This window comes from Anser brachyrhynchus (assembly GCF_964034855.1).
Source record: "Anser brachyrhynchus genome assembly, chromosome: 4".
Classification (NCBI taxonomy): domain Eukaryota; kingdom Metazoa; phylum Chordata; class Aves; order Anseriformes; family Anatidae; genus Anser; species Anser brachyrhynchus.
This window is the reverse complement of record NC_137698.1, coordinates 32,779,308-32,804,088: the sequence shown is the minus strand read 5'-3', so window position 1 is coordinate 32,804,088 and position 24,781 is coordinate 32,779,308. Positions and strand designations below refer to the sequence as shown.

General features: G+C 41.9%; 1 protein-coding gene and 1 long non-coding RNA gene across 4 annotated transcripts in view; one reads left to right on the top strand and one right to left on the bottom strand.

The window, feature by feature from the left end:
- Nucleotides 1-11,959, bottom strand: part of LOC308194002 — a 34,445-nt gene extending 22,486 nt beyond the window's left edge. For all 3 annotated transcript variants that reach the window (XR_013950171.1, XR_013950172.1, XR_013950173.1), the window contains exons 1-4: nt 11,819-11,959; nt 11,242-11,320; nt 8,767-8,809; nt 6,963-7,244 (exon numbers count right to left, since the gene is read on the bottom strand). This is a non-coding gene — a long non-coding RNA (uncharacterized lncRNA). The remainder of the gene's footprint in view (nt 1-6,962; nt 7,245-8,766; nt 8,810-11,241; nt 11,321-11,818) is intronic.
- The window catches only part of LOC308194001 (uncharacterized protein), a 143,520-nt gene extending 119,309 nt beyond the window's left edge, over nt 1-24,211 (top strand). The window contains exons 8-9 of the mRNA XM_080589269.1: nt 11,797-11,925; nt 23,074-24,211. Of these exons, the coding sequence (XP_080445395.1) occupies nt 11,797-11,925; nt 23,074-23,081 (137 nt within the window). The 3' untranslated portion in view covers nt 23,082-24,211. The remainder of the gene's footprint in view (nt 1-11,796; nt 11,926-23,073) is intronic.
- Nucleotides 24,212-24,781: the final 570 nt, after the last annotated feature.

Genomic DNA, 24,781 nt, shown 5'->3' with positions numbered 1-24,781 from the left:
TGTGCAGCACACTTTTATAAAATTCTTCATTTTGTGACTATCTGGTGGGCTGAAGAGAAACGTGGGGATTCTGACTGTGGTTTCCGTTCATTTAGTAAGTGCCTTTGCTCAGGTAATGTCTAGGGCTGGATCATTTCGTATGTCCTCGAGAATGGATGGAACTTACTTGTTGCCAGTAATAATAAATGGGTGGGTTTGGTAGCTCATAAAAATACAGTCAAGCCTGGAGAGGAATGGTGAAGCAGCCTGACAAATCTTCTGAATAGCAAAACGAACATCAGCTCAAGTACTGGGGAAGTGGCTGCGCCGGATGCTAAAAATGCTGACTTTCTCTTTCATTTGACAGTGACATACAACCAAGAAGTTTTCCTGAGACAGCAAAAAAAATAAAGGTAATTTTAGGCAGAATATTAAGAAAAATGTCCTAACAGTGAGGTCTATAAGCCTGTGGAATATCCACCCCAGGGAAACGGTAGTGGGAAGCCTAATTTCTTGAATCACTTAAAACTGGATTGGACAATGCACTGGAAAATATGCTGTGAATGAAGAGCTGTCTTCCACTGGCAGATCTCTGATTCCTGTAGTTCCTTGAAAAGGCACCAGCAATGTCCTTTTGGAATTGATGGATTGCTGTGGTTTGGGTGCCAAGACTTCACAATGCCAGACCAGTCGCATCCTAGGGTGACTGTGAATGGAGGCGGGCCACATTCAGTATGGGTCCAGAGTATGTATGCATGGCACTCACCCTGCTGAGATCAGCCCTGCACCCAGGAGCTTTACTAACAGACGGGGTGCAGGGTTCATCAGCCTCAACAAACACGGGCTACCCCCACCTCACCCAGGTGGCTACCAGGTACTGGCACGACAGCACGTGGTCGGAGCCTTTGGAGGATTGAGATGGGTTTTGCTTTTGAATTACAGAATTTTTGGCTGAGCTTTGATTTTTTTTTTTAAGTCTATCTGAAGCTGAAGGTCCTGTACAACTGTTCACCTAAAGCACCAGATGAGGACACCTTTCCCATGTTGGTAATTAAAACACGCTGAGAGATGGAGCTTCAAGACTAGGGAACCTCCACTGAAAATGCCCTGCTAGAGCTGCCCTGAGGAGACTCTCATGGCCCCAGAGGAAGGAAGATTCCTTGCTAGCAGAGACAAAGCTCCCTGGGAACACCAGGAAAGAGCGAAGAGGTAATGTGCTTCCTCATGGAAGATGTAGGGCTGTGTGAAGACATTCAGAGTGAGAAGAAAGCAAACAGACTGGAAAAACCATGGGTACACTGCCATGACTATCCTATACTAACCTGACAGTACAGGTGATAGTAATGCTGGGGAACACAGGGGAGGAAAGGGGGAAAATTGAGGAAGTTAAGAAACTGTACTACACTGTTCATTAAAAATAAAAAAATTAAAAAAAAAAAAAAGCATGTTAAAAACTGTGACACCCAATCACACAATCACATTATTGCTTTTACAGACAACCTCTATAGCTCATGCAAGCCTGGTGCTGTCTATTCCCACATGGAATAAAAATCAAGAATGAGAAAGACAGACACTTTTTGTTCTGAAGATTTCAAGACTGACAATCGGTTTGGGGACTCTGCTGGTTTCAAGTCTGCTAGTTAGTTCTCCGCACCATTCCTGTGACCCATCACTGTCACCCCAAATAACGGCGCCTTCAGCCTGCAGAAAGTGCCTTGGGGTTTTCACTGGCAAAAATGAAGGAAGCACAAAAATATTTTCAATCAGTACTGGAACAAACTTCACATTGCACAGCTGCAGTGAAAGTGCCGTCCCCCAGAGACCCTCCAGAATTTGATTAAGGTATATGGAAACTTGACTCATATTTTACGAACATTCATTTTTATGATACATTTTTAAAGGGACAGCATATATTTCCATCATGTGGAAGAAATGAAGGCAGTTATTTTGACAGAAATAGCATGTTTCGAACATGAAGCGAGTTTTGACAGCAGTTGAAGAAGTAGCGCAGGAGTGGTGGAGCTAGCTGGGGGGGCTCTGTTGGACAGGGGGTCATTCAGAGAGTTAGAACCACCATGAACCAAGGTGTAAATTGCAATATTACTTTTTTTTTTTTTTTTTTTTTAAAGGAAGGTAATCAGGAGGAACCGGAGAGTTTCAAATCCTGCACAATGAGCCTCACACACAAGCTGAAGAGCACGCAGTGTCATCTGCATTGAAGTATCAGCACCTTGACTCTGCGTTAGCACACAGGCTACTCTGAAGTATGTTATTCTGTTAAATCCATTGCCAGCATGGTTTGTCCTAACTTATATAGCCTTTTCAAATACCCATCGAATACATCTTAGTTACGTGGTGATCCGTTCTTTGATTTGATATACTTTCTGATCAGTTCCCTAAGTCACTAGAAACATAGGATTTCCATTATAACCTGGTTACCCACAAACCCCTTCTTTTTTTCTTACCAGGTTAAAAGAGTGATAGGAAAAGGCAGCATGAAAAAAAAAAAGTGTGAACACAGGACATGTAAGTCCACAAGCTGATTAGCCTGTGCTGTGTGTTGGTGCCAAGGGCCCTTTGGAGGGTCAGGGAAGATTTGCCCCATCGACCTAGTGTTGGGAAGCTCCTGCCAAGAGGAGGAAGTGGCTTCCCAAGCCACCATGGGATGAGGTCCCCAGGCCGGTGGGAACAGCAGCAGGCAGGGAGAGAGGCAGGGGCAGAAAGTAACATCTAAGGGGTACGTGGTCCCACTGGTCTGCCCACAAAAGCCTTTGGTCTGGCAGGACAGGGAAACAAAATAATAAATGGAAAAATGTATAAAAACACACTGGACTAATTAATAGCAAAGCTGGGTAATGCTCAGCAGCATGCATGGTGCTGTGAAAACAGACAGCATGTGCTGCACCAGCCCCCGAAAGCGGGGAGCAGGCAAAACCTGTGTTTCTGTGCAGCCTGACGTTTCTGCAGGCTGTAACCACAAAACCGGCAGGATGCTCCAGCAGTGGGAGCAGGCGCTGCCCTGCCTTGTACCTGAGCCTCCACAGAAGTCAGGGAAGCTATGAGAGATTTACACCCCTGACGAAAGCAGAATAAATTCCATTGTTTGCAGAAAGCTGGTTGATCTGTGGAAGACATACTTTGCTAAAACATCATTATCGCAGTAGGAACTCTCTCCATCTGTTTTTATGTAAATAATTTCAAGTGTATGATTTATGTAATGGATTTTGTTTGAATTAGTTTTCACCAGTGAGATGAGGATAAAGATTTTCTTTTATATTACACAGCTGGTTTCACTTCTTCTTAGCATCCGATACTTTTATTATTTCTATACAAATTCCTTTTCTGCAGGAGATTTATTACTTATAGTAATGCTGCATGGTGTGAATTTCTTATAGCTCATTCATTTTGTCTTTCATGTGACTACTCAAGACTGGAGATACTATGAAAATGAGGAGACCTAAATCTGGTAAATATTATGGGGTGGTTCCTCAGGAGTCATGCCTGCTGCCTCTTTCACAGTATCCAATGTTTTACACACATCACTCAAAGAATTAACTAACTAGCTAATTCAAAGAGAGTACCAGAACTGAATTATTTCATGCATTGAAATCCCTTGGAGATGTTGAAAATTATGGGGTTTCAGAGACAAAGACTGTATTTTTAGTATATCCCCAGAAAGACCCCTAACCCCGCAGGTGCTAATGCAAATAATAAATAAGAATAAAAGTTGCAGAGGCAGTTTTGAAAAATGCATTGATGCCAAACACGAAGCTCATGGGAAAACGATGAGAAATTTTTTCAGAGTGCAGCAAAATTTTGTTAGGTGGTAGAACCAGTATCAAATTTGTCTTGATTTCCTGAGTAATTTGTACCCAAAGAAGAGAATATGGGAGGAAGGAAATTACGTACATTCAGATCATTTTCTTTTCACTCATTTCTGATTGAAACCTTTTGATGGTTTTGTTTTGAAACACTACTTTTAAAAATACCATTCGAATTAAAGAATAAAAGTAGAAACAATCAGAAAAGCAAATCAAATATTTTTGACAATTTATGCAGTGTTTCATACAGCCCAAAATACATGCATACAGATTGTGATGGCCGTTCCATCCCTTGGCTGAGCATTTCTTTGCACAGCACCGATGTGGATAGAAAGTTTACAGGTATGATAAATTACTGCCCTTCCATCTGGAGGCATACTCCACAAGATTTTATTGCCTGTTTCTACAGTCTATTTTGTATGGATAGAAATAATAGCTTTTGTAAATGAAGTGTGTGAGAGGCAAGGGGGAAAAATGTTAAATAAGCATCACCAAGCTACAGCAGTAGGGCAGCACCATTTAAAACACACCTTAGAGATTAAGGAGTGTAAGCAATTTCTAGGTGTCACCTGCATTGATCTCTTTATAAATAAGCAAGAGCAGCGAGGGAGACAACTGGGGAGAGGAAGGTGTGATGTAGAATGAATCCCTTTTCATTTCAACCCCGTCCCTAACAGCACAGGAGGTGGAATAAACCATGGGAAAGAGAGAGGCTGAGGGTGACAAGCTAATGCTCTCCTGCTGAAAGATGGAGTCCACGCTGGGGTGAGAGCTTTGCGGTGGGGCAGCCCCAGGAGATGTGGCTGGCACCCACCCCTTCCCGACCCTGCTTTGGCACACTGCCCTGCTCCTCACCTCCTCCACGCTGCTGCCTGCAGTGCCCATCGTATGCCCAGTGGCTGGGGAGCAAGCTTTGCCACACTCCAGCCCTGCAAGCCTCCAGACTTACTGCCGTGTGTGATCTCCGCTACCAGCCAAGGTAAGAACTTGTCTCCAAAAGCCCACACCCTGCTGCAGCCTGAGGAGGAAGAGATCATACCCCTGGAATCAAAGGGACACATCATAGGATATGCAGCTTCATTTCAGCTTTTGGCTACCCTGGGACCAGTATCAGATCTTTCTTATGGCCTCTCTCTGCGTGATGTGGGAGGATGCAGAGTATGGACCTGACATAGCATCTCGAAAGATGTGGGCTGAAATGCTCCAAGTCAAAAAGACAAAATTCTCCAAGTCAAAAAGACCTTTTTCGCTCATTTTACTCTTCAGTTTCAACCAAGTGGATTAAGCAGTATTAACCCCGTCCAGATGGAATAAAAGGTATAAAGCAGAGTAGAATACCTGCAATGGCAGAGAGAGAAGGATCAGATGTAAAAATAGTTTCTGAGCAGTATCTGTCACCTTTGCCTGCTAAAAAGCCTCGTCAATTACACTGCATTGCTATTTAGATGCACTGGATGTGCCTTCAGTATTCAGAGGTTTAAAAAAAAAAACACAAAGGAGCAAGCAATTACTGATATACTTTATCCTGTTAAAAATAGGACTGCTCCCTTCTTTAGTGAGAAATTGAATTAAACTTGCAGTTTCTTCCTGTTTCCTGTACCAACGGCCTCTAAAAATTGAGTTATTTGACTTTAAAGGAACCGCTGGTGAGCAGTGGATCAGTGCATAGGCAGATTTGCTTAGAGAATTACCACACTCTTTCCACAAAGCTAGCATCAAGCTATGTTGGACATAAAACAGGGGAAATAACATCACTCTGCTAACTTACATTATATGTTTCCTTATTGTACAACACTCTTGCTTATGTGGAACATTTTTAATCTCAGTTTCTATCAGCTGTTACAGCATAATGGAGAAGAAAAAATACACAGGACTTCCTGAGATCTCCTTTGAGTTAGGAAAATAAATCAAGAGCTTGTATATTTTTTTTAAAGAATTGATTCTGTTCCTTTTCTGTCCTCAGTAATGCCACAAGAACACTGTGTTTTCCTCAGACTGTTTGTTTTTCCATCACATTTGTCACAGCCTTTATATGTCTGGTTTTATTGTACAGACTGCTCATTAGCCATTGGCTGCACATGTTCAAAAGCTGATACCCAAAACTCAGCCTGTCCTCACTGATTGACTCCATCCCCTAAATCATGCAGCGCGACCTCTAGGCTCCAAACGGGGGCAGCAGGAAGCAAGGTGCTCTTCAAAACAAGACTGTAACTTTTTTCATAACCTTTGTGAACCTAAGAGCAAGGCAGCATGGGCTGGAGCACCATCTGCTGGCATCCCCTCCACTGACTGTTTGCACTGGGGCACTGCACGTTTTGGTTGCCCCCTCGGCACCCGCAGCTTTGTCAACCCAAGGGGACACAGTGCAACAGGGCCCTGCCTTGCCGTAGGACATGGTACATGGTGGTGTCCCCGAGGGGAAGAGGAAGGAACACGGGCTTCCTCCTACACAAGAGCAGCAGAAGCCTGGGGGGGCTGCAAGAGCTGTTTGCTACAGTGTGATCTCTTTCCAAAACTCAACATTTTTTGCTTTCTGGGTACCACTGACCTTGCCTGAGGCCTTCCCTGAGTGGAGGAGAACAGATTTTTGCAAGGTTGATTGGCTGCCAGGAGAATTAAATATGTTTATTTTTTCTCAGCACGTTACCATAAGTATTCTCCCTGTAAAGCATCCTTTCACTGTCTGTCTTGTTTAACTGTCAGAGGACATTCACATATGTTCCCTTTCCCTGCATTCGTTGTTGCTGCAAGCACAATTTGTGTACCAATTTCTCACCGCACGCATTCCACAGAGGACAGAAGGGCCCAGACAGCTGTGAAGAAATCCTGGCTCATGCGGATCTCCCCACAACTTGGACCATCCACAGGCGCCAAAAGCAACTTTTTACATCGCCACATTTTGTATTAATAGTCACCGGATAAAATACACAAACACTAGAGAGAGTCCAGAGGAGAGACCAGCAGGAATGATCTCAGAAACATGACCTCAGAGGAAAGGCAAAGCAAACTGAGGCTGCTCAGGATACTCTTGTGACGAAAAGAACAAGAAAGGACAAAGTAAAGATCCCGAAATACGTAAAGGGCCGTCATGATGCAAGGTTAAGCAATATGTTGTTCTTTGCATCCCTTGGAATAGGACAAGGTGTAGAGGGCTTGACTTACCATGAAGAAGGGTCAAAACAGATGTTCTGGAGACCTTCCAATAGGACAGGTAGTGCAGCACCGCGTTGAGTAGTCTGTAGGGTCCCCATGGCCAGGACCAAATAAGACTTTTGTCAAGAATGACATGGGTATAATGGATTTTGCTCTACTGTACAGGAGTAGATCTTGAAATCCTTTTCCAGCTGTATAAGTCTTGGTCTCCTGGGAGCAATCCCATGCATTCTTGGTGCTACTTTCCCTGGAGGAAAAACATCTGGCCTCTTAGAAACACGGTTTGCATACCTGAAGAATAGGAGAGAAATTATGGATGAAGCTATGGAGTGGGTGAAAGTGGCTGTTCAGAGTCACAGCTTTAGAAATTATGCCCAAATTCTACTGTAGCCTCTTAATTTTTTTTCTCCTACTTCAGAACTAAAATTTAGTCCTCCCTACCACAGTCTCATGGATAATGTTAATGAAGATCAGGCCAATGTCTAAGTATGTTCAGCGTCTCCTAGCACTTTTTGGCCAAGCTGTATTATTATGTTCTTTTTTCTTGTACACATTCTTCTCAAACTTATAAGCTAAATCTGGTTACAAAAATGTAGGGGTCATTTTAGAATCCAACAGGCAGACAGAAAATTTGCCATGTTAGAGTAGACAATAAAGAGTCTTTGTCTGTGTAAAATTGAGAATTCCCATGGTCAATGACTAGATGTGGGAGGAAGGGGAAAGCACGGAAAATTTTGAGGAAAGATAGCAGACTGAATGCAAGACTAAGTTTTGAATGTTTCCAAATCTCTGTCACTAGCATCAGTGCACTTAATAGAAATCATGTTAATATGCAAATGTTTCCAATTCAGCTATTATCTTTTCATATTTTATTGGTTTATTTAGTCATGGTGTTAACAGTAAAAATATCTCTTCAGCACAGTGCCTTCGGGGATATTAAAGAAAGTTCCTTTATTATTTCATGCAGCTCCTGAGAATAGCCTATGTGTTTTGCATCGATGCAGCAGATCAGCAAAAGCCCATGGTGTGCATTGCCTCACAAGACGTACAAATCTACCATTTTACATTTTGCACCCATGTGAAGGGATAACAGAAAAAAAATAATGAATGACATGGGCCAGCAAACTAGGAAAAGTCCTTCTGTCAAGCAAGACAAAGAGCAAAATACTCAAGCCTCTTTTAAATGTAATGTAATTCATGTCAATTTACACTCCCACCTGTTTGTGTATAAATCTGGAAGAAAAATATTTACATCATCTCTGTATTACACTGTGCACATACAAGCTCACGTATATCTCAAAAGTTGCAAATATGTCTTGACCAAGGGTTAAATTTTGATCTGCATTTTAAAGTACATTTAGAGGTAAGCGAAACAACTCAGGAAGAAAGGAAACCTCATTGTAACCACAAGATTTTTTAAATATTGTGACTTTGAAAACTGCCCAGAATGCAGTAGAGGCAGATTAACCTAGCTGGTGAGGTAAACGAATATGTTGCATGTGGCTGATCTGCTCATACTGGTAGTTCATTACACACTGCTACTAGTATGTAGCTAGAAATGGTAGGAATTTTCTCCAAAATCTGTTATGTGTAGATGTATACAAGCAAAATATAGATGAACTCAGTGATCTTCAAGAAGGCAGCATGTGAAAACTTCTCTGTTATTACTCTACAGAATTTAGGGACATTTTTTTCTGATTAAGGAAAGTCTTTGATGATGAATAATTTTTGGAAGCACACCAGGCTGCTTATTACATTCTTCACTACTATGGAAGTATATCAAATCTTGTAAATAAATCACTCTGTATCTTACCATCGTATGTATCTCACCAATATATATGATGCACAGCTGACCCCTGAGTGGAGAAAAGCAGATAGAGTGTAAAATTTCTTACAGAAGCTTATGCCTTGAAGTAGTGTTAGTCTCCTATTTGTCTGGACTACATCAACATTGCAATGAAAACAAATCAAAGTCTTAAGAGGCCACAAATGCCACATTTTCTCTGTTGCATTGATGAAACTTTTAATTGCAAAATGAGTGAAGCTAGTTAAACTCCATAAGACTGTCAGTTGTTTGGCCTAACACAATTACAGTTGTTGCAGAAACATACCTTACTGTTAGCTCTTTCCCCTTTGTCTTAGGAATATTGCTAAGAAAAAAAAAAAGTGGAAGAACAAAATTTTGAAACTCCACAACATGTAATTTGCAACACTGGTTTTGTGATGCCGTTGTTAACAGCCAAGGTCAATAAACTGTTGAAGTGTGTTGGTATGCTTTGCTGGCTCCATGTAGGTATGAAACAAACCCAGTTTCTGCTGTAGCATTGTGAACTGGAGAAACAAAGTGCATTGGAAGAGCTCCATATCCGCTCACTGGAAAAGAGGGGAATTGATCTCTGAAAGCAGGCTTACAAATTTGCTAGCTGTTGAATGAGATCAGCTTATAAAATGGATCGCATTCATTTTTTCAGTGCGATTATGTCATCCTCAAAAATAGGTTGAACTCTGCATGTCTGAAATTCCAGATCTTACCCCTGGTTCTGTGGTCTTTCTACATGATTATGTAACAGGACTGTCATTCAGCAAACTCAGCTTCAAGTATACTAAAAGTGCGAGTCTTAAATTCATAATTAATGAAAAAAATAACATTGAAAAAACACGAGATAAGTATCTGTGAATAAAAATATTCCCTAATAGTAACTGTGTGGATTTTAGGGGAATGACATTAAGAATGCTTCTGGCCAATTATTTGATATTAACAGTCACTAGATGCTACGGAAAGCAACTCATGAAATACTTTTACACAAGTTCTCATAGAAATGTCTTCTGTGATGTATCGCTATGCTACACAGTTGAACAAAGAGATATGGCATGTAGCAGGGAGAGATATTGGCTGTACTGGGCATGCAGAAGGCAAAGCTGATCTTTATGTTGTCTAAATACTTGTTTCTGAAAATATGATAGATGTTTCTGAAATAAAATAGCTGGGCAAATCCTAAGAAGGCCAGGCACCTGATAAAAAAATGATGCTTGGTATCTAATCCAACATGAAAACAGCCAAATTTCTACAGGGATAACACACAATGTTCTCACAGGCTATATATACAGTAGTAAATTAAACAGAGATGGGGCATGTTTCTGGAGGCTGAAGGCCATCTGCCTGTGTTGTTGTAGCAGTCCCTACCTGTTCTCCTGGGCTTGCCAGAGAGACCAAACCAACAGGCAGCCTGAACGTCACCACACTCTTTTGGGAGCTAAGAGCATTCATTAGTTTGGGAACAGGCCAGTCTTTGTCAACTGATGTCAATCAGGTGTGTTTTATTTATTGATATATCCACGCTGCTATTTGTAGCCCCATATTTACCAGTACGCATCTCTCAAAGAACGTGTGCACCTCTTGCTTTAACTGCTCCTGTAATGCCTGTCTATGTCACTGTGGCAAATATCTTGATGAAGAAGGACTTGAGATCTGAAGAAGAGGATCTCCTTGGGGTTTCCTCCCATGTTAGTGACACTGTCATCTCATGGATGGTGGTAGGACTGGCCCCACACTTGGAAAAGCAATTTCTCTAAAGGAGACGGATTGCATTACCTTCAGAGCAACCAGGCAGGGGGTTGAGTTGGTTCACCTCTTTGCAAGGGTGCTGGAGGACATCAAAGGGAGTCGTAGGTGTTGAACGCTTGGTGCCATCAGTGCAAGGCTAAGTTAGGACTGCAGGACTAGGATGAAACCACCTCTGCCTATGATTGCTACATCTAATTCCCCTCTTGCTCTCACACACACTGAGTCACAAGTCACTCCAAGAAGTTAAAAAGACAGCACAATAAACAGAGCCAAGAATCAGACCAAACAGAAGTGAGATCTCTAAAAGCTTTAGCCATGTGAGTAGTTCACAAGAGTTCCCCTCAGCTCCAACCTCATATCATTATTGTTTGCTTGTCAAAATCAGCATCATTTGTTTTGCTTTCATTTACATGTTTGCCATGAGTGGATTTTTGCTTTTAAAAATGATCAGCACAACATGAGGAATCTCAGGCCCTTGATGAAGACCAGATAACCATTTAAAATACATGGGAAGAGGGGATAGCTACCTCCATGGACTAAGTTCATTTGTCCTGTTCACTTCTGACATCTTCCTAAGCATGGAAACACCAAATGCAGCTGAAAGGCCTTACTGAGCTAAAACCAACAAAACCACTCTCCAAAAAAATGCAGATTTGTCTCACCAGCCTCCAATGGTTTCTTTTTGGGTTTAGTCTCAAATTATTGTTCTCAGTCTGGACCTACCTGGCTGCATGCAGTCCCATTCGCACCCTTGTTGTCACAGGGCAGTAGCTGGATCTCATCAAGCTTTGGTGGAGGCCATCTGTGGGAGCAAGAGACATGTGGCAAGTCCTGGGGTGGGGGCAGTCAGAAGACACCTGGACCCATCCTCAGGGCATACTCTGCCTGATCATCACAGCTGTGCATTCAGCCTCTGCCAAACCTCATTGCACTGTCCCCAGCATGACTGCAAGTGAAGTAAAATCACTCACAGCACATAATGTGCAGTAAAATCCTGCAGGAATTTAATGCCCTTTATTAATTACCCTTCAAAGTATTTCAAGGTTAAGTTTACTAAGAATCCTTTTCTCAGTCAGACCTAATAGGACCTTTCCTAAAAACAGGTAGATTTTTTTTATAAAATTATATATGTACGTACATATATGTATATCCATATATAAAAAAACTATATTTCATATTTGCCAGATTGACAGCTGTATATAGTTGCATTTACTTCATGTGTTATTTCTAATCTGCTGGATCTTCACATCTTCACCTGCTTTACACTTATTATTTCAGGTAAATTTACAAACCCACAAACCTCAGTTGGGATTTTGCATGTCCTGATGCTTGCTTTCACACCTCTCTGGTCTCATTGGCAGTGGCTGTGCATCGAGGTGCATAGGATTTCTCCTCTTGGGAACACAGGTGAGTGTTGGTTTTTTTTTCAAGGTCCATGTTTCTGTGTCATCTGAAATTCCTAAGAGGTTTCATATTTAAAATACCGTTTTGAATGTGCAGCTTCTTTCTGCTGAATCTGAGTTTGCTGCAGCTGAGGGGCCTTGAATCTCCTGTTAAATCATGGCTCACCTGCAGTTCTGTTTTTCCAATGGTACTACGAAGAAAAGAACCAAGTATGGCAAAGTACCCACCCCAGCAGGCAGGCACATGAGACTTCCTATGGGATTTCAGACATGAATCTCAGAGCCAGCCCATCATCACGTAAATCCGCACTCCTTTGTCGCTCTTGTTTTGTAGGAACCTAGTACCATTAGTGTCTCCCCAAATCAAACAAAACAGCTCATTGGTAGGGAACCAACTGGTCCTGCTTTGCAAGTGAAAGGCTCATCATGAAGTCTTTCAATATCAGCAGGCTATTTAAAAATGGAATTTGTGGCACTCTGCAAGAGACTTCTGTAATTTCAATTAGGCTTTCTTTGGAATAGGCTATCTGAGAAAAGAACAGTTTTGGAAAATAAAAGCTTTATCTACTTATTAGCAAGTCAATAAAAGCCATGAAGACTCCAAACTTCTGCTTTGGCTTTGTGTGCATTAACAGGCCAAACAACCTAGCTTCATCTGAAACTGGTTTCAAATTACTTGCAGATGGCTGGATGTAGATGAAAGACCGCATAAAGGTGTTCCTTATTCTGTTCTGTACTCCCTAGACTATTGGGCTATGTGCTGACACTTGGATGCTTGTTTTACAATATCATTTGACATGTGGGATTTATGTGTCAAAATTTCATTTAAAGCCAAGAAAATGTCAACTAGCAAGTACAGAGAAGCAGCAAAAGACTGTGCTTTTCAAGACAGAAGTCAGTGAGTTGGACACTGCCAAGTCTGAACCCTGTACCAAGCACACACACAAAAATTTGACCCAACTGCCAGCAAACTAAGATTCCTTTGGTGTGTTCTGCTGAGATTCCATTACTGCCTTTATCATTAAGAAAATAATGTAATAAAATGAGACCTTTTCCCTGAATGCATTAATAAAGATAACTTGTTGGTCAAGCTCCAAAACCACTGGAGCCACATTTAATTTACTGCTTTTATGGATTTAGGATTTGGTTTGCTGCTATGTTCAGTCCACTGCAACAATATAATGGGAAATTGTAATGGCATGTTTAAAAGAAAGGGTTCATAATCTATCACTGAAGCTTTAAAATGTCTTGTGCAAACATCCACAATTAAATGCTACCAAAAATGGTCATTTCACATGGTTTCACTGCAGCTCACCAAAAGAGGAGGGGAGGAAAGACCTAAATAATCATTAATATAGCTTTTTGTGCTAGTCACCTTCTAACAGCCTGGGGAAGAGAACTGCTAAAAGAACTGTAAAGGCTTGCAACCCCACTGCTGCTCCTCATATTAAGAGCATCTGTGCATTACTTCATAAAATATCAGATGACATACTGCCTTATTTCCAATCAATAAAAATAACAATATGTTATGCAAAGATCCTTCTGATGTCTTGTAAATAGTTGTTCAGAAGGGCATTGGCCTTTTGTCAGTGCCTAGTTCAGGTGGTGGAGACCTTTACATCAACCAACACATAAAACATGAGAAAACAAGAGCACCTGTGAAGTGCAAGGCCATAGGCCTGACATGTTGTGACAGGGATAAAGATGGCACCAAAGCCGTGTAGTCCATCAACCTCTGCACAAGAAGAGCCCAGTTTCTTAAGGGCCAGATTCTGCACTTCTCACACGGAGCAGGAGCTACTCCAACTGCTGCCTTCATTTGGGCTTGCTGCTGCCTTGTGCTGTGAGAATAATGAGGAAAGCTGCTGAGTTTTGGCTTATTTGAAACAAAAAAGGCCCTGGTGCAGACAGAGCCACCTCTTCCTCCTGCTCTGGCTTGAGGAGAAGACAGCGACAGGACAAACTTGCTCTCCACACCACTGAGCAGGCTGCTGCTGGTGTGCCTGTGATGTAATCCAGCCCCGGGTGAAGAAAAATAAAAGCTCCTGATGGAAAATGAACACCAAACCCACTCAGTTCCTTTGGATTTATTTTAAGATTGTGGGTTTCAGTAAAGAATGTCTGACAAATTCTTTCAAATTGTCCTAGGAAATGTGCCCGTCTCTTCACTTGGGGGCAAGGGAGGAAGGAATTTGCCATCTTCATTTTACCACCGTGATTGATTAAATGCCTCATAGGTAGTGCTGGACAAAGGCATTCTGAAACTCAGGTGGCAAAAAAAGTGCTTTGTTTAGAAAATGTGACTGGTACGAAGCCTTTCTCTAGCCGCAGATTTAAACAAATACATTGTTTTTTATTTGCGTTCGGCAGTTTCCATTTGTGCAGCTTTTGCCAGAAGACTGAAGAGGTCTGTGATATGTAATTTACTGCTCAGTGATTTTAAAGATGAATGTTTGGACTCTCATTGATATTTGATTTTTATTGCTCATTTTGTTACCAGGGGAGGTTTCCACATGTAGCTTTATATAAACTCGGTCTGGTTTCTTGTTCTGTCCTCAGGATATAGCATGTCTTGCTTCTCTAGGAGCTTGGAAACAATGCTCTGTTTTGCGGTCTTTTTTTTTTTTTTTCCTTTTTTTTTTTTTTCTTCCATACAGCTTATGACTTATACTTTCAGTGAATTCCTTGCTGAAGGTAAATTCTTTATTGTCAGAATTTGTCAGTGATGTTGGGGCTCCCCATCCTTGCAGGAGCAGTACAAGAGTCCCAGCAGCAGCTGGGCATGGGGAACACTACTTGTTTCCATACTTCTGGATGCCCTAAAACCCACATGAAGCCTGCAGGCTCATGGCTCTGTCATGGGAACAAGAGGAAAATTGTCTGTGAGTGCAAGCCTGGGCCTCAGCTGAGATACAGTGAAGGGCCTGCTCTGGCCAGCAAGGCCCAGCTGAGACCCTGAAAGGCCCAGTCCCTCCGGGGCCCCTCCTGCCAGCTCAGCTTTATCATCATACGGATGTCGTGAAGCCCACCCCAACCAAAGTGGCTTTTGGGTGGCTCTGACCTACCCTGGAGCACCAGGACCTGGAAGCCCTGTCAGTAAGGGCTGAGCCTGGTCCTCCTGCCTGCAGACACCTGCCTCGAGGCCTGGCAGGTTATCGCGCTTACACCAGCTCAAAGCCCGCTGATAGAGGAACACTCCTGGCAATGCCCTATGGCAGGCCCAATATGTGTTGTCAGAAAAGGGCCTTTTACAACATATAGCAGCAGCACTGTTAAAACATCCCTTTGGACAGCAGCTGAGGAGTTGTAACACTCTGCTAAGGAGCAAGCAAAGCCACTTCATTTCCTCCTCCCCTTGGAGGCGTTACAGCTCACCAGGTTCCCCGATTGTGTTTCACCTGGGCACCTAATCAAACAAACTCTTCATGAAATAAGAGCTGACTGAGCAATATGTCAAACTCTGCAACTCTACGTAAAGTAGAAGTTGTTTTAAAATTATTTGCCAAATTAGCTCAAGTGAGCCAGAAGCACTCGCTCCTAGCCAAAGCCCTCAATGCAAGTTTGAAAGTTGAAATAAAACTTTTAGGGCTCTTGAAAGAACAGGAGATGAGGGAAATGGCATTCATGTTTATTACAGAAATGTAATTCATAATCCCAGCGGTGGGAATGCTAATGCCTTTTGATTGATTACAGTGATTTCTCTCTGAAGAAAAAAAGATCTCCAGACCTGAGGACACTGCAAAGAGCAAATGAAATATTCTGTAATCATGGCTATGACTTGGAAAAGCAATCAGGTATATGCTGTACCTGAAGTACCCGCGTTAAGTGCTTTTCTGTGTAGGGTTGCACTTAAGTCAATGTGGTTTTTGTTTTGTTGTCTGAAATAACCTTTGCTTCACCTTGTTCTCAGCAAATGCATTCTGTTTCTGCTTCATTTCTTTTAAGATAAATAGTTTTCTAGAAACGGCTAAGAACTTTTTCCAAGGGTTATCACTAATGTTTTCTTTTCTGCCACTTACAAAGCATACAAGAACGCTCTCTAAAAATTAACATTTACTTCAGTATCATCCCCCATGAAGAACACGTCCACCAACACAACACCTCTCTTGACAATGAATATTTTCAGCCAATACTTACCTCTAGTTAATTTTTCTCCTCTTCCTGCACATCAGTCTGCGGTGTGGGAAGGCCCCGTGGCAGGCAGAGAAGTACCTGTCTCGTCCTGTGGACATCCCACCACAGTGTATGGACCACCTCCTGTTTGGTGCTCTGTATATAAAAAATGAGGTTTATTTAGTCACACACACATGCACAAATAGCCCTGAGGGCCAAAAAGAAATCCACAAGAGTCTGAGTTGCATCCTTGCTGATCCCTCTCATAAGTAGTTGGTGCGGCACATATGGTCCATTAGGCCATCGTCCAGCAAAGCACTTAAGCAGTCCTGTAACTTTAAGCATATGATTAGTCCCATGGATGTCTATGACCAATAATGTGCTTACTCACTGCCTCTGTAGTAGATCCAGGAGAGGAGAGGTCAGATTTTATCAGATCCATGGATATTTGGAATAGTAGGTAAAACAGTATATTATGTCCACATGGAATGCAGTTTTCTGCCATTGATAACCTTTTCAGTTCTTAGAAACAGCTAATTTTGCCATGAGCATATTCCTTTCTGAGCACTAGTCTGGAGGTTTTAAACCTACACCTTCCCTTAGTCAGTCTTGTACAAGAAATGCAGTGATTTTTATTTTAATGCCAAAATACTTAAGTGGACTTTCCTGAAAATTTTGCGCATGAGCTGAGAAGTATGTGTCATTGCTGCTTTGGAGGGAAGGACTTCTAAACACCTGCAACTAGTCTCTGAAAAGAAAATGCCATGCAGAAGCATACACATTGTTTTTCAGGGTATTTCACTGGGCATCGGCAGTAAAGCAAACTGTGAACGTTCACATAACCAAAATGTTTGCATTAATGTATCATGAATCCTACAAATTTCTCCTATGAACAAGCACATTTTCAGAATTAGGACTGGTAATGCATCTTTACTGGCTGCCCCACTGTTCCAGCTACACCCATACCCTGGGGATTACAACAGGGGGTGATCACCCGCATCTGACAGTCATCCGCCCCCCCTCCCCAAAATACAGAAAAGGAAGAAAAAGAGCGAAAGGAATATAATTGCTAAAACATGGGCTGTACTGAGAAATTGCTTTTTTTTTTTTTCTCCCAAGTAATATACATTGGAATCTCAAGTAAATGGAGTGTATAATTCTTTGTGAAATGGACACAGAGTTAACACAGAAACAAATACCCAGAAACACAAAACGGCACATGCACACATACGCATATGTGCCTGTGTCTGGGTTTGTTATACTCAGACACACACAGAAATTGTGATTCCTTTTATCCAGTTAATTGTATGGCTTCCCCTAGCATCTTACTTTCTGTACTTTCAAAGCCTCATTTTTTAATTAAAAACACTTAATTTATTTATATGTATTTTTTTTGAATGACAAAGCCACAGCAGACTTGCGGTAGGCGGCTGGAGTGCAATTACCCAATTCCACAGCACCAGTCCCTTTTCTTTTTGGATGGCAGTCACAGACTCCAGATGCCAATGTACTGAGGCTAATTTTTTCCATCAGCAACATCCAGCTATTTGGCAGGCTGCATTAGCATTTTTGCTGGCTGCCTCAGAGCAGTTCAATGGCAGTGCTCTCCGTATATTGCCTAGGAAGCTGATTTACCTGGGTGGTATTTTAATCAATGTTTTGCCTTACACATGCATTTTATGCAGTGGTTTCCTACCAACAAATATGCCTGCAAATTATCTTCTCATTAGCTCTCCACAAAGGTATGTTTTTATTTTTGTAGTTAGGAGTCAGACTCCTGTGCTTAAATGTTCTTTTGAGATTCACAGGCTCCTGTGGTCAAAAACCCAGGGTAGGAGGATTCCTGCACCCCTGGGCTGAAGGGCAACAGAAGCCATCCAATTAGTCCTCCTCAATTCACCAGCCAATCTGGGAGAGATGGAAGTGAAATGATTTCAGGCTGATCCCAATTTCAAATTGCATTTGCTTGTTTCATCGAGCAGAATACTTCCCTTCTCAGCATTACTTCAAGTTGACTAAAATGTTCTGCATGGTTCAAGGCTTTTAGAACAAACTAATTTCAAGGTGAAAAGCTATTTAAAAAAATCTATTTTATTTCTAATTTGCATAGAAAATGTTAAAATATGCATTCTTTTTACTTTTTTTTCCCTGACCAGAAGCGTTCATTGATTTTTATATGAATTTAGGAGTAAATGTACTTACCTTGAAGCTTCAATTTTTTAAACATGTCATTAAATTCATATTATAACATATAACTGTTATAAAAAAATTACTAGCTTCATATAAACATACACACGTGTATATGTACACATGCGTGTGCATATTTTTATATATACAAATGTATATGCGATTAGTTTATATATATTATATATATGCTATTAGGTGTCCAACATCAATAGTTTACTTGAAAATATAATGTATGGTTAACGTTTGCTTGACTGAATGGAAATTTGGTCTGCAGGAGCAGAGGGCATGGTTCAGTTAGGACATGGGCAAGGTTGCAGAGAGAATGGAGGCGTCCATGTGGCACCAGATTAAAGGGACGGACCTGTACCCAGGGGTGCATAAGTTAGATAAGGAGAAAAATGTCATCATAAGGTAGCTAGCTAAAAACAGCCTGAGGAGGATGGAGGTGCCTAAATGCCGGTTGGAAAAGGTTTTGGTGCAGCTGATGTTGCAGGACAGGGGGGAGTGTCTGGGTGGCACCTAAGCCCCACTTCCACCCTGAGAGCGCAGCCTTGCTCTCCTTGGTATCCTCAACTCTTAATTTCACCAGAGCTTTCCTTCTTTGCAAGGAGCACTCCACATGAGAGATGGCAGGCCACTGCTTACATTTCCTCCAATCAAAACATGTGATGTTTTCCAGGGAACGATGAAAAGTAGCTTCTCCTCGCAGGAAGCCAATGCTGTGCTGCTGCTCAGCTGAAAGGCTGGACTCCTCTCCCATGAGCTGGGTCACAGTGACTAAGCCTTCTGCTGGTTTGCCTATTAAACCTGCACATTTTAATTAGGGGGTTGGGAGAAAGCCTGTTTTCCTTGGAAGGGGAAGGTTGTCATTTTAATTTTTTCCCTTTGCCATTCCATCCTTTTGGGAAAGTCCCCACGTGGAGCTGAAGGTAATTTGCTTCCAATTCAGGAAAAGCTTTGCTGTGGGAGCACAGCCCCTACGATGGGCTGTGCTGCCCTTCCTGCTGCTCAGAGCAGGCAGGAGATCTCCTGCCCACCCTGTAGAAGCAGGTATCTCTGTGCATCCACACTGTGAGGGTGCAGGAAATGTCCAGGAAAAGCGACAGTCACCTGGTGCTGATGTGCCCCCAGACCTCTCCGCATCCCTCCATAGCAATGGCACTGCTTGGTGCTCTGCTGTGAGCTTTCTCCACGTGACAAACAGGTTCTTTATGTTGAGCCTTTTCCTCCTGTGCATTTTTTTCTGCAATCCCAGCTGGTTTTGGTGCTGTCAGAGCCTTCAGAAGAGCCATGCCCACCTCCCCTGGAGCTGGTGACAAGCCACACCATTGACCACAGGAATATTTTGTTTTATCCTTCTGCCTGGAGCCTTTCTCCTCCCCTCCCCAAACCACAGCCAACCCTGACCTGGGGCTGGGGAATGGAGGCAAAGCATTAAAACACATTTTGCTTAAAAAAACCAGTAGCTTAGCAATCTCTCCCCCTCCCTCCTCTCCCCTTCTCCTTACAGAGTGAAAAAAGCATCACTTTCTTCCTTAATAGCAGAATTTAAGAAAACTCGTCCCTGTGACAAATGTGCTATTACAAAATTCATTATCACTTATGAGCAGTTATATATCATGTACAGCCTGACCTCATGGGCTACTTAGCAATCTCAATTTCCATTTAACTCAGCTGGGGGAGGCTCTGTACTCTGGAACTAGGTAAAAAACAAATCAATAGCCTCATTCTCCAGTGCATTTCTCTCAGTCATACTGTCTTACAAAAGAAATTGACAGAAGGAGACCCAAGGGTTAAACTGCACAGGATGTGAAGCCAAGATAAACCTATGGAGGCCTGAAGATGTCACGGTTCGGTGTCAGCCAACACCTCACGCTGACATGCCTGGGTCATTCAGAAATGAAGGCAAGTTGTGTGTACATGCTCTGTTGATACTGCCATTTGTCCCACGAAGTGTTTCTCCTTGGCCGGTGACAAGTCAGATTCTGGGACATACGTCCCAGTGCTGTTTTATCACCAAGTGCTGCCACACGGCAGATAAAACTCCCTGCTCTCTCTGTTTTGCTGTCAGCCCTTTCTCCCTTAGCAGCTTGTCACACACCATTCGGAGATTTCACAGCTTTTGTCTATCCGGTGGCCGATGTCTGCCTTGTGTGATTTTGCATGCTTACAGCTGCACGTCACGGGAAGACTCAACACCAGCAAGCTGCGACACTTGCAGCTTTCCTTCCCAAAATCCTGCCGCTCACTGCCATGGCCATGTTTTGCTGGCAGGCCACCAGGAGCAGCGAGTTCCTGCGCTTGCAGCCAGCGGCAGCACCCAAGTTGCAATACTCTCATCTGGTTTTAGGCTGCAGTTTCTTGTGTCCTTACCCAATAACAATTTGACAGCTGTCTTCATACTGGTTGGGCTCCAGCACAGCTTTGCTTCACCTTCCCAAAAGTGGCAGTACTGGACAGGAAATACAAAGAGATCAGGGACAGCAGTGTGACGGGCGGAGAGCTTTTCTCAAGGACGGCAGCTCCTCACCCTTTACTGTTACTACTGTATGATCTGTCACAGATGTCCATAGGCTACAGCTTCCCAGCCTTCTGTAAGATCAGGCCCTGAGAAAAAGAGACCATATGAGGTTTTTTTTTTTAAGTGTGGGAAGTGAAGGAAAGAAAAACAGCCCGTGAGCTCTCTGACAGCACACAGCAATCATCTGTCTGTGTAGTTCTGCTTCAGGAGGTGCTTCCAGACACATGAACCACCAGTGCCACCAGCCAAGCGCAGCTCCAGGAGTGGGTCTCACTTTGCCCTCTCCCACCCCAAGCTCAGGAGCATCTCTTGGCTGATTCACAGGCTGCTGAAAATACAGCCTTGAAGAGATCACACTGGATTTCTTCTGCTTGCATGGCTTGATGCTTAGGAAGTAGTCATCAATCAGACAAGAATGGCGGTAGCAAATAAAAGATTTTTTTGCCCTTTGATAAATCTGCTGATTTCTAAAAATTTGTTTTCTTTATTTTTATGAACAAAAGTGGGTAAAATTAAAAAATAATGGCACCGAGTATAGTACTGCTTAGGTGCTCCACATGAGAAGCCTGTACAGTGCCAGGTCTTCAGAAATCTTCTCTGCCAAAAAACAATCCTTTCTAAAGTTATTTTGTGTATGTATCCCAGAAATTTGACCCATAAAATGGCTGTTTATGTTTTAAAATGTTTCTATAACCTGGGATTCACTTAACTATAATAGACATAGAAGTAATTAATCCTATTCTGCTGGATATTTGTACATACTGACATTGATCAGATCGTTACTTTCTTACCTCTTGTTACGCTAATGTTCATATTTGATTGCTTGCATAAAACCGACTTAATTCTTACTTCAGCTTAAAAATAGCTTTTTTTTTTTTTCTATTAAAACGTTCTGCTTATCTCCTGTAGTTTCTGTCTAATAGAAGATCTGAAACATGGAACTTTTTCAATATCAAGAAAAATATCGCTTTTGAGGCTGTTTCTCAGTACTCAATATGAAAAGAGGGCCCTGCCAGAAATGAATAGTGACCATGTGTTAGATGATGGAGTTTCAATGCACTCGTTTAATTTGCAATCATACACAAACTTAACAGTAAACAACTTCAGCAAATAATGAGCAATTGATGTAGAGCATTTTTACTGGGGACAATGAGCATGAAAGTCAAGATGAAGACATTGCTTCAATTTCACGGACAATGTGAATTAGAAACAGGCTGCATACATTCTGGTTTAACTTAGAGAATAAAATGTTTTCATTGTCTAAAAACTAGATTTATTTTCAATAACACTCAAACCCTATTTTCTTCCTGCAAGTGATTTTCCTGAAGTTTTCATGAGTAGGGAGTAGCTATCTTAAATATGGCCAATTAATTTTGTTACTTACTTGGCTGTGAGACAGCAAACAATAACTTTTTTGCTATTAATTGATAACTATAGAAAAGATGCAGTGGATCACCTCAGGCAGCTCAGATCAATCTTCTTGTGTTAACATTTGTTTTGAAAACATAACTTTGCAACTGATGGATGTGAGGAAAATTGGCTACAGTCTGTTTTCTGCAGCATTGGTCAAAAGCGTCCATCTTTTAATGCCCAGGAGACTAATTTCAATGTTTGTTGGCTTTCTCAGTTTAATTTCTCCTATGTACATGTCCCAGACCATATCTAAGGGTGCCTAAAGGACACTGCAATGAGAGTGACAGTTCAGGGTATTTTCAAAGGCAAGAAAAATGGGTAGAGGCCCCACTTTATTCCTTCTTTCAAAACTGACCTGATAAGCAACTTCTTGTCTCCCTGCCTTTGTGTCTCCCACAGAGTTTCTCAGCACCGCACTTCTTGCTGGATGACTGCAAAGTGCCATCCTAATGAGCCTCTGTCGGTCCCTCTGTGCCCCTAGACTGCAGGAGAGCTCAAAAAGAAAGACGGAAAATCAGCTGAGACAAGCTAAATGAGCCCAAACCCACAAAGTAGCAACCACATTCTTACAATAAGAAAAAAATGTCTACAGAATAAGTACTGCCATGGATATAAAATGTGCAGGGAAAGAAATACAGCTCAGCAAAGCGAAGGGAGTAAAGGACACTGGGAAGAGCAAGGGAGAGGTGGGGAGGGAGCTGCCCTGAAAGATAAACAAGCAAGGGGATGGGAAGCAAATGCTGGAAAAACAGAAGAGAGACAAAAAACAGATGGTGGTGAGTAAATAAAGTCAGAGACCTAGCAAGGATTATAAAGCATTTTTATTTAAACATCAGTAAAGGAAAGAACCCATAAGGCTGGTAAAATATTATTTATTAACTCACACCTTGCATTTTACGATGCTCCTCTCCTTTGCAGGTGTATGAACCCAATTCCCTTGGAGAAAACTCACTCTTCAGGTGCGAAAATATTCAGGTGGAAAATAGCCTTGTTCTGGATAAAAACAGAGGAAACAGTCCATCCTTGATAAACCAAATACCTCTACAACAGAAATGACGTGCTAATAACTACCGTGTTATTTCTACTGAAGCAACAAAAGCAAGACACACAGAAGGATGATACATACTGATGCCGTCACACAGGGACTTTGAGACAGAACTCTAGCTCTCAGTTTTCTGTTTAAAAACTATACATGGGAATCAAGGTTTTGATGTTGCTGTCCTGAAACATCTTTACAGATTAGGTAATGGCTGTGCAGTTTTCTTCAAGAGCCATTATCTTATTTCCTAACATTTTCCCCCTATGCGTTGGGTTGAGCACAACAGAGATGAGTAGTTACCTATCCAAAATAGCACTTGGTGACAAACTGGCTAAAATCATGCCTCCTGACTGAAATGTGATGTGTAATGCATTGTATGAGTAGCATGAAACCCAAAAGGCTAAATATGAAGAGCATAATATTTAATGATAAAAAAAAAAAGGTTGTTGAGTCATGTCTGACTAAATTAGCTGCATCCTATGTCTGTTTACTTCTTGTCCCCTCTAACAGTGGAACTAAATTTGGGGACTACTGCAGAGGACTGACAATACCGATGTAAAATGAGAATATATTTTTCCACAATAAAGGTAAACTCACTGAGAGGAACTTCATTCATTTCTGTCCCTTGCCCAGGGAGTTTTCTTGGCCACTGACATTTACTCTCTCTTGTCTGGGTATACATTCTTGGCATGTATGGTAAGGTTTATTGGTTTTGTCTGTTCCTTTAAGGAAATAAATAAATTTTACACTTCTCAATTGACCTGAACATATGTTATATTTTCCCCCATGCCCAAGGAACCGCTTATCAGGCATCTAAGGAAGTCACCTCTCAACGCCCCACATAGGACAAGAGCTGCGGTCCTGGTTAGCCCTGCTAGCAGCCTCAGCATCTCAACCCATGACTGGCCACCACAGTCTGTATTTTCTCAGAGACTGGATATTTTTGCAAGGTTTCTTAAATCAAACTGATGTGTAAAATTCCTAGTTCCTTTCCTCAAATGCTGTAAAAAACATTAAAAATTTTACAAACACCGAATCTCTTCCAGGCTTGCATTCAATTTGCAGATGATGTACACATCTGTGTGTTTGCCATCTGGAGGTGAGGAGAACACACTAAAAAGGCCCCTTTTGGCAATATCAGGATGTTATTTGTGCCAGTTAACATGGGCTTCCCACAAATAAAGACACTAAACCTTTAGCACTATAGCCACAGCTGCCTTCTTTCTTTAAAGTTTTTGACTGTAGAACACTTTAAAGTGTTAGTGTCTACAGTGCATAAACTGCTGATCTAATGTTTTAGCTTTTAAATCAAGTTGACACTTGTATCAGTCTTAGTAATTCATTTGTGGTTACACAGAAATATTCCCAAACATACACATCACCCAAAACAATTCATTTTGAATGCCACGGAGAGAAAGGAAGGCCTTTTCCCACACAGTGCGTAATTAAATGGTGAAATGCATGCCTGTTACCTTATGGAAACCAGAAGTATTAGGGGGTTCAAAAAGCGATTAGGACAGTTAACAGAAAACAGGTTAGCACAGTGGCTCGTGAGCACAAGTTGCCCATACATCTTGCATCCTGCCA